Raw genomic sequence first — 18,290 nt, forward strand, 5'->3', positions numbered from 1 at the left:
ATAGAACAGAAAAGAAGAAACTAATAATGGTAACAGTAGCAATAATAAAAGAATTGGAATATACAAAACAAGTGATGCACAATGCAATTGCTCACCTCTCCCCAACTGATGCCCAGTTAGTTCGCAAGCAGTGATCCCCCCTAGGCCAACTCCCCTCAGTTTATATACTAGGCATGACATCACAGGGTATGGAATATCCCTTTGGCCACTTTGGGTCAGCTGTCCTGGCTGTGTCCTGCGCCAACTTCTTGTGCCCCTCAAGCCTTCTTGCTGGCTGGGCATGAGAAGCTGAAAAATCCTTGACTTTTAGACTAAACACTACTTAGCAACAACTGAAAACATCAGTGTGTTATCAACATTCGTTGCATACTGAACCCAAGACATAGCACTATACCAGCTACTAGAAAGAAAATTAACTCTATCCCAGCCAAAACCAGGACACCATGTGATAGAAGAGTAAAAAAAAAAAAAAGACTAATAGTCTTGAAGGAAAACGGGAATTGACCTCTGCAGCTATGTTAGTTGATCACAGTAATATACAAGACAGAAATGGAATAAAACAGCATGCTGACTGCATATAGAGCATACCAAAAAAACTCAGCAACTTTCTTGCCAAAAGCTATTTGATTTCTAGTTGGTGAATTGCAGGAAACCACATTCATCCAGACTTCACTGAATTGTTCAGTATGGCACCACATGGGAAGTTATGAGTTATTTTAAGGCAGTATAATTAATACAGGAAAACACACAGCAGGACACAGGTTAGCCAAAGAGCAACAATAGTTGTATTTACAGAGGACACAGGCTAGAAGAAAGCTGTTTGTGTAATTCTTTGAGCACTGGGTTCAGGTCTGTAATACTTTTCCTCACATGGCACAGCTAATAAGAAGTGACAAGTGAAATATGCTGGGTGATGCTGGACAGTACACTAAACGCAGAGTAGGATTGCAGTCAGAACTGCATTAATTGAAAGAATAGTAAGAGAAGCTGAATGGTACAAAGGGCAAGGGACAAATGATGACCTCTTGGTCCTTTTGCCTGAAGGATAAGATACCCAACAGCAGGATACCCCACCAATAGCCTATGCCTTGGCCTTTGTACTGATTACAGGCACCCCATCTCCTCCCACCTGCCCCAAAAGCCCAGCCCAAGAGGGAAAGTAATAACACACAAATGGAGCATGTAGATGTATTGCCTGAAAGGGTTAATTCCATTTTGCTCTTACAGGCTGAAGAGGAAAAGGACTTGAAGATATTGCTATAGATGACTTCCTTCACATGGCAAAGTTTACTGACAGCTGCTTAAAAATACAACCAACACTAGCATTTTACAGTGTGGGTATTGACTTTTTTTTTTTTTTTTTTAAAGCAAAAAATATACATCATTTTAGTGACTGGAAATGTGTACAAAGTTACATATTTCAAGGAATTCACACATTAAAGAAACAGGCTTTGAAAGAGTTTCTCTAATGCAGTGGCATGGGACCTACTAATTCTTTCACAACTGATACTGCTTGTTTCAAATACTCTGTAATAATATGGCATTGGGAGAGGCAGAGATCCCCTGAGATGCCAGCACTGCTAGTACAGGAGGTGCCTGACCTCACTCCCTCAGCTGTGAGTACCAGGGATACCCCAGTAATTCTGCAAGGTAGAAAAGGAGATGTTCCAACAACACAATGCCATAATCTAAGGCCACCCCGGGAAAATCCAACAGTATCTCAAAGCTGTCAGAGAACAGGCAGTTCCCACACATCTTTAAATTAACTCATCCCAACCCTGGTATTTAGTAACAGCTTTAAGGAGTGTAGTTATATATAAATCTATTTTTAAAAAAAACAAAACAACTATTGTGAAATTTACATGAACACACACAACTTTAGCAACACCGTGTTTCCAGTGGAACTTGGCTATTAGCTGCTTGCAGTTTATATACAAAGCTGATTAATTAGAAAGGCTGCTACAGGGAGCCAAGCTTTCTTTCCAGGTTAGCCCCTGGCTAGAACAAGGATTTACTATGTGTTATCTTCTAGGAGTTGGCAACATTAAAAATTGTTATTAGAACACCAGGTTGCAATGATTTGTAAACATTTTGTCTTAACATTAAATTAAAATCCAGCACATTCTCACTCTCTGCTCTGATGTTATGGGTCAACTGATTGATACGATGTTCTGGGCATTCATGGGAGATATAAAGAGTTTGGCCAATAAAAATCCTTTAGACAAGTTCATTCCTGGTGCCAAGTCATTGGCTTTAGAGCAACATCAAGCATGAATTTGATCCATTGTAGAATCACAGGCAATTTTTTTCTGGGATGGAGGAGTTTCCATTCCTTGCTAACAAAAAAATTTAAGTTTTGCACAATCCCCACTCTACAGATAGGGACACAGGTTCAGAGGGAAGCAGTTTGCCAAGGTCACAGGCAAGGCCAGCAACACAGCCCAGAAGAGCTCCAGATTCCTTAACAACTGGCCCATGTTGGAGGTGTTGGACAGCAACACCCACTTCTCTCCCGACTCCTACAGTCCTCAACCCCCTTCTACTAGGGAAAGATTACATGATACTGCATTTGGGGAAAGGCTCACAGGAAAATGCCTAAAGCAAATGCATCAGGGATATACACAAAAAAAGGCTAAAATATCTCAAGACAGGAAAAAAAAAACCCCACTCTTCCTGTTGTTCTTGAAGCTCTTCTTAACTCCTTCCTCCTCTTTGCCAGCTGCAGTCCTGAGTAATGAATGTCTGCCAGATCTGGGTGGCAGCTTCCTCAGACCCTTTCCTTGTGCTTCACATTAGCCAGCTTGACTGTTTCCTGCTCAGAGGCAGGTGGAGAAGGCTCATCATGACATCCAATCATCAGCTGATAGACCATCACTCCCGCAATAGCCCCAGGGAAACGAGCAACGACTGGAACCCACCACCACTGCTTACCAGTCCTGGAAAACAAAAAGAAAGTGCACAAAGTAAGAACTACAGCCTAAGCATTAGGATATTCGTGTTTGGATCTGGAACAATGCAAGATCTGGTCATCTCCAAACATCACCATTGACTTGCAAAAGACAACAGAACCTGCACATCCACAGCAATTTCCAAGGCAGATATTGCCCCCCACTGCAAGTCCAGGTGACAAGCAATTCAGAACAGCTACTTTCAGGACTTCCAAGACTGTCTCTCCACCAAGAAAGGAGAGAAATAGTTGCAGTGCCTGAACCAGGCACCTTCACTTCCCTCCCACTGCTTGCAGGAAAGCAGCCCCTGATATCACACAGACTTTATTGCTCATGGCTCTCTTAATTGTCTCCAGCAACAGCAAAATCCAAGTATAACAAACACTCTCCATTTTCTACCACCAAAAAAATGATGATAGGCTCATGTTCAAGGTGCACTTGAACTTCTCATGGATGCTCCTAGATTTCCTCCCTGATAGCAAAGTTAGGTCATTTGTTCTCACCGCTGGAAACTGCCCAGCTTCTACAATTTCTTAAGAAGTCAGAGCAGAACAAACAGTATCTTTTAAAAACATTTATACAATCCAAAGATACCTCATGGGTGCTAAGGCTTTTTATAGTGCCAGAGCTACCACCTATTTGAACTCATATTTTTTTCCCCTTGATGCACAAGGTTTTCATTGGCAAGCACTTACCAGAACACTTCAGTGCCCCAGCCAGCAATGGCAGTGAAGAGACAAGGCCCAAAGTCCCTGGCAGGGTTAACAGCATAGCCAGAGTTGAAGCCCATGGCGGTTCCAATAACGAGAACAACAAAGCCCACTGTGAAAGCCTCCAGCCCCGTGGGGACAGGGTTGTTGTATGGATCGACAATAGCCAAAACGCAAACAATCAAGGAGGCAGTGCCAATGAACTGGGGAGGGAGGGGGAAGAAAAAGAAGAATTTAATCCAGATTAATCTTTTAACCAAGTTATTTAACTCCTCTGAAGTCCCATGACTTTAGGACTCATTCTCTAAACTGAAAGAGCTGCACTAAGTCATCCCACACCATTATCAGACCACAGTAGACTGAGCACCCACAGGAATGAGAGCATGAAACGTGCTCCTCCTGGCAGCCCACAGGCTCGATCAAGTCCACACCTTTTTCCCTACACACAGAAGAGCTATGAATAACTGTTTGAGCAACCAGAAAAGCTGAAGACATCTTCCTGAACTTGCTTCCAACCTGCCACAACTGGGTAGCTGCTGTCCCTTTGTGGTTGATGGCAACTTTAAGGAGGAGACAGTTGCCTCCAACACCAACCACCACCCCACACCCAGCTGAACTCTGGGTTGCGCAACAGCTACAGTAGTACAGTGGGAGTGAGGAAGAGCCATCCTTCCTCATGCTATGGCTCTTCAGGGGATGAGCAAGTGGTATCCTTTTCACAGGTGTCATGGCCAGTGTTGTACCACTGGTTAATCCCCTTAATGCAAGCCTTCTTGTGCTTCCCCTGCTCTTCCTATAGAAGAGTGAGATACCTGTGTAAGCTCCAAAAACCTTTTTGGATATCTTATCTTTAAATTGCAACTCATTCTCTAACTAAAGGAAAGGTCCAGAACCACTCCAAAAGATTCCTCTTCAAATGCACCTTCATCCTCCCAGCACCCTCTTACCTGGTCAAAGAGTCCATTCACAATGTTCAGATGCTGAGATGGGTAGGTGTCAAAGATACCAGCAGTACCATTCGGTCCTGTTACATAGAGCTGGTTGCCGCCAAAAGCCGAGATGGCATCTGGGGGGGGAGAGAAAGGTAGAGATGTCAGTCATTTTCCAACACACATCAGAGAGAGGACCCTGCTTGGAAGATGACTAAAATGTAGGCTCCACGGAGCCATGGATATTGAGATAGAATTCCCTGAGCACCTCATTACTATGTGTTTGTATACGGATGGGTTAAAAGATGGGATTTTGGTCCGTGGATGAACACTGGGGGAGAGGTAGTGTGATAGGTTGACCCTGGCTGGACGCCAGGTGCCCACCAAAGCCATTCTATCACTCCCCCTCCTCAGCTGGACAGGGGAGAGAAAAATATAACAAAGAGCTTGTGGGTTGAGATAAGGACAGGAGAGATCATTCACCAATTACCATCACAGGCAAAACAGACTCAGCTTGGGGAAAATTAACTCAATTTATTACAAATCAACCAGAGTAGGGTAATGAGAAATAAAACCAAATCTCAGAACACCTTCCCTCCACCCCTCCCTTCTTCCCAGGCACAACTTCACTCCCGGATTTCTCTACCAAACCCCCCAGCGGCACAGGGGGACGGGGATGGGGTTTACGGTCATCACACGTTATTTTCTGCCGCTTCATCCTCCTCAGGGCGAGGACTCATCACACTCTTCCCCTGCTCCAGCGTGGGGTCCCACCCACGGGAGACAGTCCTCCATGAACTTCTCCAACGTGGGCCCTTCCCACGGGCTGCAGTTCTTCACAAACTGCTCCAGCATGGGTCCTTTCCACGGTGTGCAGTCCTTCAGGAGCACACTGCTCCAGCATGGGTCCCCCACGGGGTCACAAGTCCTGCCAGAAAACCTGCTCCAATGTGGGCTCCTCTCTCCACAGATCCGCAGGTCCTGCCAGGAGCCTGCTCCAGTGTGGGGTTCCCATGGGGTCACAGCCTCCTTCAGGCACCCACCTGCTCCAGCATGGGGTCCTCCACGGGCTGCAGGTGGATATCTGCTCCACTGTGGACCTCCATGGACTGCAGGGGGACAGCCTGCCTCACCATGGTCTTCCCCATGAGCTGCAGGGGAATCTCCGCTCCGGTGCCTGGAGCATCTCCTCCCCCTCCTTCTTCACTGACCTTGGTGTCCGCAGGGTTGTTTCTCTTACATGTTCTCACTCCTCTCTCCGGTGGCTGTTTCTCCCTGTCCCAACTTTTTTTCCCTTCTTGAAAATGTTATCCCAGAGGTGTTACCACTATCGCTGATTGGCTCGGCCTTGGCCAGCGGCGGGTCAGTCTTAGAGCCAGCTGGTATGGGCTCTCTCTCGAACACAGGGGAAGCTTCCAGCAGCTTCTTACAGAAGCCACCCCTGTAACCCCCCCCAGCTACCAAAACCTTGCCACACAAAACCAATACAGGTAGATAGCTGAGGAAAACACAGTCAGCACAGAAAAGGGATGGTTTGTTGCCTGTTGCTTGGAATGCTGACCACGGAGATAAGAGAGCTGAGCAATACTGGGGGAGGACGGGCAGCAGGCTGTTGCACAGCACAGCTGTGTGCATGATTGGCGCGTGACTGCTGGATGATGACAATATGCCGCATGTACAAAGCCCATGAACCAATAGACAGGGTGGCTCTGGCTCGTGCAGCACGCCTGGCCAGCGAGCGCATGCGTCATAGGCTCCCTATGTTACAATCGAGGCAGATTTTGGCACCCGCTGGCCACGTGTGCTGAAACCCGTTCCTCTGCAAATGTATAAATACCGGGATTTTTCCGAGGAGCATCGGGCTGGTGTATGGCGAGGCCACCGTTGCCTCCGTGGGGACGCCCACGTAAAGCTGGCACCTACCAATTGCTGGGCTGAGCTCGCGGCGCAAGACGGCACAAGAATGTATGGATGGTCCATCTTCCTCACAGTCCTCGGGTCGGTATGTTAATTTGCTTTACAAGATACCCTTAGCATAATGCATGTCTGTAATTAATAAATGCTTGTTTTTTCCCCCTTATAGTCAGTGTGTGTGTGTTCGCCTTCTCGGGAATCCTCGAAACCACCCTAAAACATAATTGGCAATGAGGATGGGATTCCCGTAAAGAAGGAGGCACACAGACACAAGTGGGTGGGACGCAGATAGTGGAGCCGGTAGCTATCTGTTGGTGCGCCACTTGGTTGCAGAGGGAGTGAATGGGAGACTCTCTGCATGAAGGATTAGAGAGAAATCCAATAACAAGGTCTACTGCGGGACAGAGTCCTTGTTGCTTGAAACTGGAAGCAAAAGTTGAGCAGCTGGAGATCAGTTGTGGGAGCTTAAAGCAACTACAGTCGTACAACAACAAACCAACCGTAAACCCCATTCCCTGTTCCCCTGCGCCGCTGGGGGGGGGGTTAGGTAGAGAATCCGGGAGTGAAGCTGTGCCTGGGAAGAGGAGAGGGTTGGAGGAAAGGTGTTCTGAGATTTGGGTTTATTTCTCATTACCTTACTCTGGTTGATTGGTAATAAATTGAGTTAATTCTCCCCAAGTTGAGTCTGTTTTGCCCGTGACAGTAATTGGTGAGTGATCTCTCCTGTCCTTATCTCGACCCACAAACCGTTTGTTGTATTTTCTCTCCCCTGACCAGCTGAGGAGGGGGAGTGAGAGAATGGGTTTGGTGGACACCTGGCGTTCAGCCACAGTCAACCCTCCACAGTCTTTTTTAGTGCTGAAGCCCGGGAATGTGAGGAATTTGAGATAAGGATAGTAACTGAGAGAGGTAATGGGCAAAACACGGACTGAATGCAGCTAGGCAGTGAAGAGCTGCATGACAAGTAGGGAATTTTTGTTGTAATTGTGGTGAAGGAATGAGGGGTGGATTGTGCGTAAATTATCCACTTTTTGTCAGTGTGGTGATGATATTATTTTGATTATGATGTGGAGAATTCTTTTTTGTTGATGTGAGTGAAGTTTGTGAAAACTGTGACGATTTTGTGTGATGAATGTAGATTTTAATGATAATTCTTAAACATGTGATGCACAGAGGTGAGGGGTGGAATGTATTGGCTGTGTGTGACAAGGTTTTGGCAGTGGGGGGGGTTACAAAAAGACTTCTGTGAGAAGCTGCTGGAAGCTTCCCCTGTGTCCGACAGAGCCAATACCAGCCAGCTCTAAGACAGACCCACCGCCGGCCAAGGCTGAGCCAATCAGCAATAGTGGTAGCGCCTCTGTGATAACACATTTAAGGAGGGAGGAAAAAAAAAAAAAAAAAAGTTGCTGGGAGCATATTTGGGCTCTCCTCCAGGACAGGGACGTCTGTGTATTTCATGTGGACGCACACACGAAAGAACAATCTGAAACCCATTTGGGGAATGCACAAGCCAATGCCCTTGCAAAGATTCAATCGGTAAAGCTAGAGGAACAGAGTAACGCCGCATTAGCATGGTGGGCCCACGAGAAGGCCGGTCATGGAGGGTGGGATGCCACCATAGCATGAGCCAAGGCCCGGGCTGTACAACTTTCAGTAAAAGATGTTCAAACATGTATTGCTCAATGTGAAACTCGCCAACTGCTAAAAAGACATCCTTATTTAGATCAACCAGTAGGGCGCATATGGCGGGGCACAACTGGGGGTGAAATATGGCAGATTGACTATATTGGACCTTTGTGGGAACATAGGCGACAGCGCTATATCTGCGTAGCTGTGGACACATATTCGGGACTAGTAGTAGCAGTTCCCAGCTGCTATAGTAACGCACATACCACAATTAAATGCTTAGAAATTACAGAGCTCTATTATGGTACCCCTGCAGAGATCCAATCTGACAATGGGACACATTTCAAAAACACCAGAGTAGCACAGTGGGCCAGTGACCGAGGAGTTACGTGGACATGGCATCTTCCTTACCACCCCCAGGGGGCAGGATTAGTAGAGCGCACTAATGGATTATTGAAAGAGCAGCTGAAGCACTTGGGGGCTGGTACATTCACTGGGTGGGTAGACCATTTAACTGAAGCAGTACGCATCTTGAATAACCGTATCATTGGCCAGAGCTCGACCCCCATCCTACGCATGAAGCAAGGGCAGATCAGAACCACAAAGGTTGAAAATCCAGGTATATCTGTCACACAAGGGACGGCCTTCACAGCTACACCCCAAGGCGGCAGATACGCTGTGCAAAGCACTACAGATATAACCATGGCTAGCCAAGAGACGCGGTGGTTCTGCACCGATGTCACGCTGTACCCAGCCTCCGGCAGCTGTCTACATTTATTGTGTTTGACTCCAGGGCTCTTGGCCCGGGGCCTAGTGTTACTGAATCCAGCTCAGGAATCTGGAAAAAGACCACTCATATTTGGAATCAAAAACACCTCCTCGCAGGCAGTGATCCTACCTGCTGCCCCATGGGTTTTGGTATATCATGTCCTGAATGCACCACCAACTACAGAGACCACGCGGTGGTTCGCTGGGGTGCGGGTACGGTATCAGCCCCCATTAGGACAACCAGTTGCGGCTGAAGTTATAGCTGCTGATGACTCGCAAGCTGTGTAGAGAAATTCCATGCGGGGACAGACGACAGGACACCAATATGATGATCAAAGTTGCCAGTTTATTGAGCCTAGCTGATCATTCTTATACAATTCTCTAAGTTCCTAAGAAGCTTTGATTGGCTGCTGCATGCAAGCATTTGGTGTCCACGCGCACAAGCATAAAATGTGATTGGTTATATCGACACTGTACATGCATATAAACATAAGATATAGTTGGTTATACTCACTCTGTACATGCGCATAAACATAGGACATAATTGGTTATATCAACTAAAACATGCGAAACTTGTCTCAGTCTAATTGGTCAAGATAAACTGCTGAATTGAGGTTCTTTGTGCCAAGTTCCCTTTATCGTGGAATGCGCACCTGTGTTTTTCTAATTGGGATCTTTCTTTTTCTGTCTTCTTGTTTATTCTGTTCAAGGCCTTCTAAAGGCGTCTGGAATGCTCTTGCGACCACGAGCTACTTTCAGGCCCAGTCACTAAGTTCCATATAATTGAATCCTACATTGCCGCGATTGAGAGACGGGACACAGCTTGATGCAAGCAGAGAGTCGTTTTATTGCATATAACGCTCGTTTATATAGGAAATTAGAAGACGCGTTTTTTTAAACTGATTGGTTGTTATGCTTCAAAGTTCTTATCAGGGCGCGCTAATCGGTAGCTACTTAAACTTTAGCAATTGGACTGTTAGCAACTAAGCTGCTTTTGCAAAAGACCGTCAACTTCTTCTTTTGCAGCCCTTTATCGAGCATGACTCACGGATCAGCAATTCTCCACCACATCAGCGCCTCTCTATTTCCCTTATCAGGCCTCCCAAGGTTTATAGCCTACAAGTTCCAGCACATCCCCTTCTAACAACGGAGCAGTACCCGCCGTCCTGCCTGATTCCTTCAAGTCTTGCCCTACATCTCACCCCTTCCTGTTGCACAAAAAGAATCTTTTTCAGAGAGTTGTTGTTCAGGAGGATGATCTGGGGGTTGAGCAGAGTCCCCGCCGGGCTCGTCGGGTGCTCGAGGCAGGGATTCACGGAAAGGACGCACGTTCTTTGCTGGAATCCACCTGGGGCCTTTCTCTGTGAAGACACAAGCATAACCTCTTCCCCACGTGACAAGAGGATATGGTCCCATTATTTTACCTGTTTCTGGGTCACGAACCAACACTGGGGCTTTAACTCGTGTCTCGAATGAAGTATTCGCGTTAAAATGTCGAACTATCGGAGGATTATTATCTAGCAAAGAACAATTCAAGAAGTTAAAAACATACAAAGCTTTCTGTAGTCGTTCCTCAGGGGTGGCAATCCCTACTCCCCCATTCTGTTGTTGTAGTAAGCGCTTCAAAGACTGGTGAGACCGTTCAATTAGAGATTGACCTGTAGGGGAATGAGGGATGCCAGTAATTTGAATTTTTTCTGGCACAATACAGAGGCCTGCCGAGTTGACGGCAGCCGTGACAAGGGCTACAGCTTCCTCCATGACCTTGTGATGTTGTGCGGCCACCAAGATGTCATCCATATAATGGTATAACAAGACACTAGGCATCGCAATCCTAACCGGACTAAGTACTTTAGCCACATACCACTGACAAATTGTAGGACTATTCTTCATTCCTTGTGGCAGCACAACCCACTGGTATCTTTGCAACGGGGCTTGCATGTTGACGCTTGGAACTGAAAAGGCAAATTTAGGAGCATCCTCGGAGTGTAGTGGGATATTAAAAAAGCAATCTTTAAGGTCGATAACAGTCAAATACCAATTTCGAGGAATCATAGTGGGGGACGGGAGTCCTGGTTGGAGGGCTCCCATGTCTTCCATAGCGTCATTAATTTTTCTGAGGTCGTGGAGCAAGCGCCACCTGCCAGTTTGTTTTTAATAACAAAAATAGGCGAGTTCCAAGGACTGGTAGAAGGCACAATATGCCCTTTTGTTAACTGTTCCATAACTAATTCTTGGAGGGCGCGAAGCTTTTCCAGTGGTAGGGGCCATTGATCTACCCAAATAGGGGCATTGGTCTTCCATGTCAATTTAAGGGTGTCGCGCGCTTCAATGGCCCCTTCTAAAAATGGGTCCAAATGGACATTCCCCACCAGGACAGCACATCACGCCCCCACAGGATCATAGGGACGGGTAACACAAAAGGTTTAACAGAGGCTATATGCCCTTCTGGACCTTGGATTTGGATTAATTCCACACTTTGGCGGCTGTTACCAGTTCCTCCAATTCCAGCCAATGCTTGGGAAGCATTAGCCAGAGGCCATTGTGGAGGCCACTTAGCCAGAGATATTACCGTGACATCGGCTCCAGTATCAATAATTCCATTTAGTACTACTTGCTGCCCTTCGCGCATAAGGGTACATTGACATACGGGTCGATTCTGAGAAATAGATTGCACCCATAGAATCTGTGGGTTCCCTGTAGACCCAAACCCTCCCCGCCTTTGAGGAGATTGACTAGGAATGGGGGAGTTCATCCCCGCCGGAATCAATATTAATTGCGCTACACGACTACCTTTAGGTATCATGCAGGGAGGAAACGGGGTCCATGCCATAATTTTAATTTCATCAGTACTATCAGAATCAACGACCCCTGGTAATACAAAAAGCCCTGACAATGTGGTAGATGATCTCCCTAACAACAGCGCTTGTGTTTTTGGGGGCAAGGGTCCCGAGATATTTGTCGACAGCAAGTGAACTGAGCAATCAAGTAACGTTACTGTGTGGGCGGTTGCCAGGTCCAATCCGGCACTCCCAGCTGTTGCTGGACGAAGACTTGAGGCACTGCTGCTTCCCTCCGTGGGGGTTGGAACGTTGGCTGCGGTACTTGTGTCTGCGCGCGTCGCTGCCCCGTGCTCCGCGACCGGTTTCCCTGTATCAGTTGACCCTGAAAATCATACTTAGACCGACATTGATTAGCATAATGACGCCCTTTTCGGCATCTAAGGCAAACCCCAGGGGCTTGGTGCCTAGCTCCCGTATTCATAGCCAGGCAGTTCTTTTTTAAATGCCCTGGTTTGCCACAGCCGTAGCAATTCCCCAAACCTGACGGACCGCGCATGGCTGCAAGGGATTTCAGGAGCTTCTTACAATCCACATTAGTATTTTCTACAGCCAGTTTCAACAACAAAATTTCTCACGCTTCCGCATTGTCTATCTGACGCTCCAGAGCCTGTTTTAATCTATCAATAAATTGCATATAGGGCTCTCGGGGTCCTTGAGTAATAGTTGTAAAAGCTTTCTGTGGCTTTTGTGTGTCAGGGACCTTAAAAAAAGCCTTTTTCGCTTCTTCACGGACCGCTTCAAGAGCCTCCCAAGGGATATCCCGTGCCTGGGCTACAGGATCAGTGTGCTGACCGGTGCCGGTAAGATGTTCTATGGTTAATGCAGCCACAGCTTGATTAGCATGACCCACAAACATGAGAAGAAGTGCTTGGAGCCCTCTCCTCCAATGTGACTCCCACAGCAAAAACTGAGTCGGAGTTAACAGTAATTTTGCTAAAGATTTTAAATCATGAGGAGTCATAACATAAGTATCAAAAACAGAAGATAACAGGCTCGCGAAATAAGGAGAGGAAAGCCCGTGCTCCGTGACGGTATGGCGCAGTTCCTTAATTATGGGAAAAGATAAGGCTTCCCATTGTGCCCCCCGGCCCTGATAAATTACGGGGGCAACTATCGTTTTGGCAATCTTGAGATCCCCTTCCTTTAAGGCTTGGCGTCTTATATTAGCCCACACGTTATGTGGGTCAGGGGGATATAGGTCTGGCTCATTCTCGGGGTTTACCGGCCCCGGATCAAAGGGGTCCTCCTCCAGAGGATAACTTGCGGCGCCGACCTCTGGGGGTCCTCGACAACTTTGACTTTCCAAAGGCAGAGCAGGGACCGTGGGGGTATTCCCTTTAGTCTTTACGTCGCCATTATCACTCTCCTCTTGAGCTTTTAGGGTTTGAAAAATGATCCTCCACCACGGAAGCATACGCTGTGCTTCTACATCCCCCGATGTGGCAGAGTCCCACAACTTCACCCCCACATCATCCCAAAGTTCCCACGTAAAGATACTAGAAGTGGTTACAGTGGGTATCTTCATTTGTACCCATTTAAGCATGGCTTTAAGGTCATGCCTGGAGATAACTTTCCCATGCTTTTGAAGAAGAGCTTTCATAAGCTCATATACGTCTCTTTCCGGGGAAGACGCTTGATTCCCCATGTTTCCCACAGCTCACCTCTCTACTCCAGAGGGATTTCAGGCCGGCCGGCTCCTGCTTCCTTTCAGCAGCTCATTCAACGTTCTGTGGGACTCGCAGCATGCCACGCAGACAGGCGGTTCCTGGACCCTATCACACCGGGGTCACCAATTTGCCGCGATTGAGAGACGGGACACAGCTTGATGCAAGCAGAGAGTTGTTTTATTGCATATAACACTCGTTTATATAGGAAATTAGAAGACGCGTTTTTTAAACTGATTGGTTGTTATGCTTCAAAGTTCTTATCAGGGCGCGCTAATCGGTAGCTACTTAAACTTTAGCAATTGGACTGTTAGCAACTAAGCTGCTTTTGCAAAAGACCGTCAACTTCTTCTTTTGCAGCCCTTTATCGAGCATGACTCATGGATCAGCAATTCTCCACCACATCGGCGCCTCTCTATTTCCCTTATCAGGCCTCCCAAGGTTTATAGCCTACAAGTTCCAGCACATCCCCTTCTAACAACGGAGCAGTACCCGCCGTCCTGCCTGATTCCTTCAAGTCTTGCCCTACACTACATCTCCCCCTTTTTTGTTTTTTGTCAATTAACACAGCCTTACTTGATCTATCAATTACTTTTTAAACACATTGCAACATATAAGGATGGACCATCTGTACATTCTTGTGCCGTCTTGCTCCACGAGCTCAGCCCAGCAATCGGTAGGTGTCAGCTTTACATGGGCGTCCCCATGGAGGCAACAATGGCCTTGCCGTACACCAGCCCGATGCTCTTTGGAAAATCCCGGTATTTATACATTTGCAGAGGAACGGGTTTCAGCACACGTGGCCAGCGGGTGCCAAAATCTGCCTCAGTTGCAACCTATGACGCATGCGCTTGCTGGCCAGGCGTGCTGCACAAGTCATAGCCATCCTGTCTATTGGTTCATGGGCTTTGTGATGTGGTTGCAATGCACAGAGAATCTTGACCTTTTATGTTAGCCAAGGTGACCTACACGTTAGTTTTTGGCTGAGGTGATATTCATATTGCCACACCATCTAGGATGTTCCAGATGATGATGGTCATACAAATCGAGCGGGAGTCCATTGTGGGCCTGCATCTGTGGAAACACAAGCATAATCTCGCCCCCAGGTTATTAATGGAAATGGACCTTCCCATTGCCCTGTTTCTAGATTCTTAACTAAAACCATGACCTTACCCCTAATTTTGGCTTTAGCTAACTTTTTTGTGGAGAGAGATTCCCTACTCTTTTCTTTTTTTTTTTTTTTTTTTTGAGAGAGCATTAACAGATCTAGTCACCAGCATTCGTGAGCATCGAATCATACATGGGATAATAGCTAAGAGTATGAATATAGGAGCCACCAAGAAAATCAACCACTTTAATATTTGCCGTATGCAAGGCCCAAACCCCAATGATTCTAACCAGTCACTAAACGGGTCAGTATAGTATCTGATCTTGTTTAGGTTCTCTTGTAATTGACTTAACTGTTTGTGAATGCTTATAGAATGGTCCGACAGGTTCATGCAACACATTCCTTCAAACTCTTCACACCCATGTCCTGTCTCCACAAATCAAAAACACTCCCGGGGCAACAGCTTTCCCCCCGCGGTATTTACTTCCAAACTTGCAGTATCAACGTCAGGCCATAAAGGTAACCCTGTTATGTTCTGCCATCCTATAAAGTATGACCCTGATCGCTCTTTCTCCTTCTTTACCAAAACGGTGTCCCCCCAAAAAATATCACTCCTATACCATTATATGGTTGTAATTGTGATCGGAGATATCGACACTCTTCTAAATGGGAAATATTGGTTACCTCAACCGGGGGTAAAGAAAACATTAGATCCAATTCCTGAAGGGGCAAGCTCGCACTAATCAGAAGGTTTTCCACAAACAATTGTTGCTGTTTAGCTCCTATCAAAGAGGGCCACCACTTTTCACCAATCTTTATGCACATCACCACATCGCTTGTTGTCATCATGTTGAATTTCTCAAATTCTATATTGTAATTAGTCTGGTTGTACCATGAACTGTAAAATTTAGGGTTAAAGTCTGGATACCCAATTAGACATGTGCGAAAAGGATCCCCTGGTGTAGCTAAGGACAGACAAAAAATCAGTCTGTCCGGTACTGTTTGCCCAAGTTATCCATATATTCTGTTGGGGGTCAATTTTAAATACAGATCCCGTGACTAAGGTCATCGCAATCATTATCACTACCATTTGCTTTTCCAAATCCTTTTTTTTTTTTAAGTCTTTATCATAAATGACTATATATCGGGGTATCTTAATACTACTTCCACACTTGGCTCTTATGAGTAATGTTTCGCCGGATGCCGATCAACATTAAATCATATATATTTGCTGCAATAGCTCTAAGCTGCTTATTCTCTATACGATTAGTAGCATACACAAAGCCAAAATCAGTAAGCGATCTATTGAAAAATCCTCTGCCCGTTCACACAAGGTTAGTTGGTTAGTTAAATTTCTATCACAATGATCACACAAAAAATTTTCTATCCCTTTCACCCACTCACACTAAGATGCATATCCAGGGCTGGCACCGTACTCCGTGTTTTTCACATGCGTTCTTAATTTCCACATTGACTGCCGGTCTCCGTCGTGATTTGTCTAGGCAGTCTATCTAGGGCTTCGGGACCTGCTGAAGTCTCCACTGCCTCTTGTTCTCGATCCTCTGAGTTGTTTGTGACATCTGATTGTTCAATCCATGGCTTGACCCATTTCGCCGGTATCCAATGGGGCTGCTCGTTACCTGTGGAAACACAAGCATATCCTCTTCCCCACGTGAATAACTTGCAAGGTCCCTGCCATTGTTGTAAAACTGGATTGAATATTGAAAATTGCAGATGGTTTTTATCAACATTTTTGCTCCCATACATATGCCTAGTAATTGGGATCTGATCCTCAGTACCACGTGGCTGTAGCCAATTCAAAACATATAGTGCTTTGCTTATTAACTCTTGGGGGGTACAATGCCGCATGTCTTCCCCCGTTTCTAAAATGTTTAAACAATCCTTTAAGGTCCGATGTGCACGTTCAACGATAGCCTGACCAGTAGAATTATGGGGTACACCAAAATTATGAGTTACCCCCCATAGCTGTAAAAATGTTTCTAATGACTATGCGCGATATCCCAGGCCATTGTCTGTTTTAATTTCTGTTGGCACTCCCATGCCAGCAAATGCTGCCAAAAGGTGCTTAATTACGGATCTGGCATCAATTGATACATGAACAGTAGCCCACATAAGGTTCGAATATGTGTCAATAGATACATGAACGTGTTTATATTTCCCAAAACTGCTATACTCTGTAACATCTGTTTGCCAAATTTGCAATGGTGATAGTCCCCGGGGGTTCACCCCTTGTGGTTGTAAGTTTGGAATGTTCGCACAGTCAGGGCAAGCAGCAATAATAGTTCTGGCTTGCTGCAATGGGAGATCAAATTGCTTACTCAGCGCTTTTGCCGACTGATGATAAAATTTATGGGATAGCAGTGCTTGTCCAAACAAATCAGGTTTGGGTGTATTAAAACAGATGTTTGCATTGGCTACTACCAGTTGATCTGCGCGCGCATTACCTTCCACAATAAATCCCAGCAACGTTGTATGGCTACAAATATGATCAATAAAAAATAAGTCTGTCCATCTTCCTAATAACATCCATAATTTCAAAAGTGCCATAAACAGCTGCTTATTACTTACAGTTTTTAGCAAGGATCTATGCATACGTTTGACTATCCCAACGACATATTGAGAATCCGAAACAATGTTGACAGGTGTTTTATCCCATTTTTTGAAAACAGAGCATACGGCTAATAGCTCAAGCACCTGTACTGACCCCTCTGACAGAATGACTTCGGATTTCCAGGATCCATCCTGAAGATATACAAGTCCCGCTTTACCTGTTCTGCTGCTAGTATCAGTAAAAACGGTAATTGCTTCCAGTGGGCTTTCACTGCAAATAGAGCGTGGATCCATTGTTACCATTGTTTTAAACAATGGGTGAGGGGGATAGTGATTGTCCACTTCCCCCTTAAACCCCATCAGAGCTACTGCAAGGCAGTCATTTTTCATCATGGCATTATTCACAATATCAAGCGACATAGGCAAAATAATTTTGTCCATTTGCTTCCCTGAAATTTGTGTCGCCCTTGCCCCTGCCTTTTGAATGCACGTTCCCAGGGCTTCAATTCTAGTGACTACCGTTTTTGACATGCTAGCAGGCAAGAATATCCATTCTATTATTATCAATGGGTTTTGTTCCCGTCGCTCATCCCACTGACCCAAAATTCCCGCAACTTCCTTATCTGAGTTATATACATATAAATTTATGGACAAATCAGGAACGTATCTGCCAGACATGGATGATGTGATTTTCTGCTCAATTGCTGTCAAGGCTTGCCGCCCTGATGCACTTAGTTGTATTGCAGAAGTTAAGCTATTGCTGCCCCGCAATAAGTCCAGCAGTGGCTGTAAGTCTGTATTTGTAATACCACAATAAGGCCGAATATGCTGTAGGTCTCCGACAAGTTTTTGTACGTCATGTATATTTCATATGTCTTTGTGTAGCGACAGCTTTTGTGGACAAACAGAGGCTTCCGCAACTTGCAAACCCAGATATTTCCAGGGTGACATTACCTGAACTTTCTCTGGGGCTATGACTAAGCCATACGCCCCAAGGTATAATTTAAGGTCACATAATACCTGTTCATGTGAAAGTTGTTGTGCACAGACCAGCAGGTCGTCCATGTAATGATAAATCAGAGCCTCTTTCCATTTTTTGCGAAATGGTTCGAGAGCGATGTCAACAAACCATTGACATATAGTGGGTGAATTTTTCACGCCTTGTGGTAAAACGACCCAGTGATACCTTTTAGCTGGCGCATGTCGATT

General features: G+C 45.8%; 1 protein-coding gene and 1 long non-coding RNA gene across 2 annotated transcripts in view; one reads left to right on the forward strand and one right to left on the reverse strand.

Moving 5' to 3' along the window:
• Nucleotides 1-18,290, forward strand: part of LOC138683504 (uncharacterized) — a 612,710-nt gene that overhangs the window by 557,415 nt on the left and 37,005 nt on the right. The window lies entirely within an intron of this gene.
• AQP3 (aquaporin 3 (Gill blood group)) lies at nt 1,835-5,642 on the reverse strand. Its single transcript, XM_069775570.1, has 4 exons — nt 5,627-5,642; nt 4,606-4,724; nt 3,644-3,861; nt 1,835-2,936 (listed from the first exon to the last, which is right to left on the reverse strand). Exons 1-4 carry the CDS (start codon nt 5,640-5,642, stop codon nt 2,768-2,770), a joined length of 522 nt encoding a protein of 173 aa, XP_069631671.1. The 3' UTR covers nt 1,835-2,767.

This window comes from Haliaeetus albicilla, chromosome W (assembly GCF_947461875.1).
Source record: "Haliaeetus albicilla chromosome W, bHalAlb1.1, whole genome shotgun sequence".
Taxonomy (NCBI): domain Eukaryota; kingdom Metazoa; phylum Chordata; class Aves; order Accipitriformes; family Accipitridae; genus Haliaeetus; species Haliaeetus albicilla.

What these genes read in the sequence shown, in the direction of transcription:
- AQP3 (XM_069775570.1), bottom strand. An exon ending in TGAATGGACTCTTTGACCAG is followed by an intron (nt 3,862 to 4,605) that starts GTAAGAGGGTGC and finishes CTCCCTCCCCAG; the next exon opens with TTCATTGGCACTGCCTCCTT. An exon ending in TGGGGCACTGAAGTGTTCTG is followed by an intron (nt 2,937 to 3,643) that starts GTAAGTGCTTGC and finishes TTTGTTTTCCAG; the next exon opens with GACTGGTAAGCAGTGGTGGT.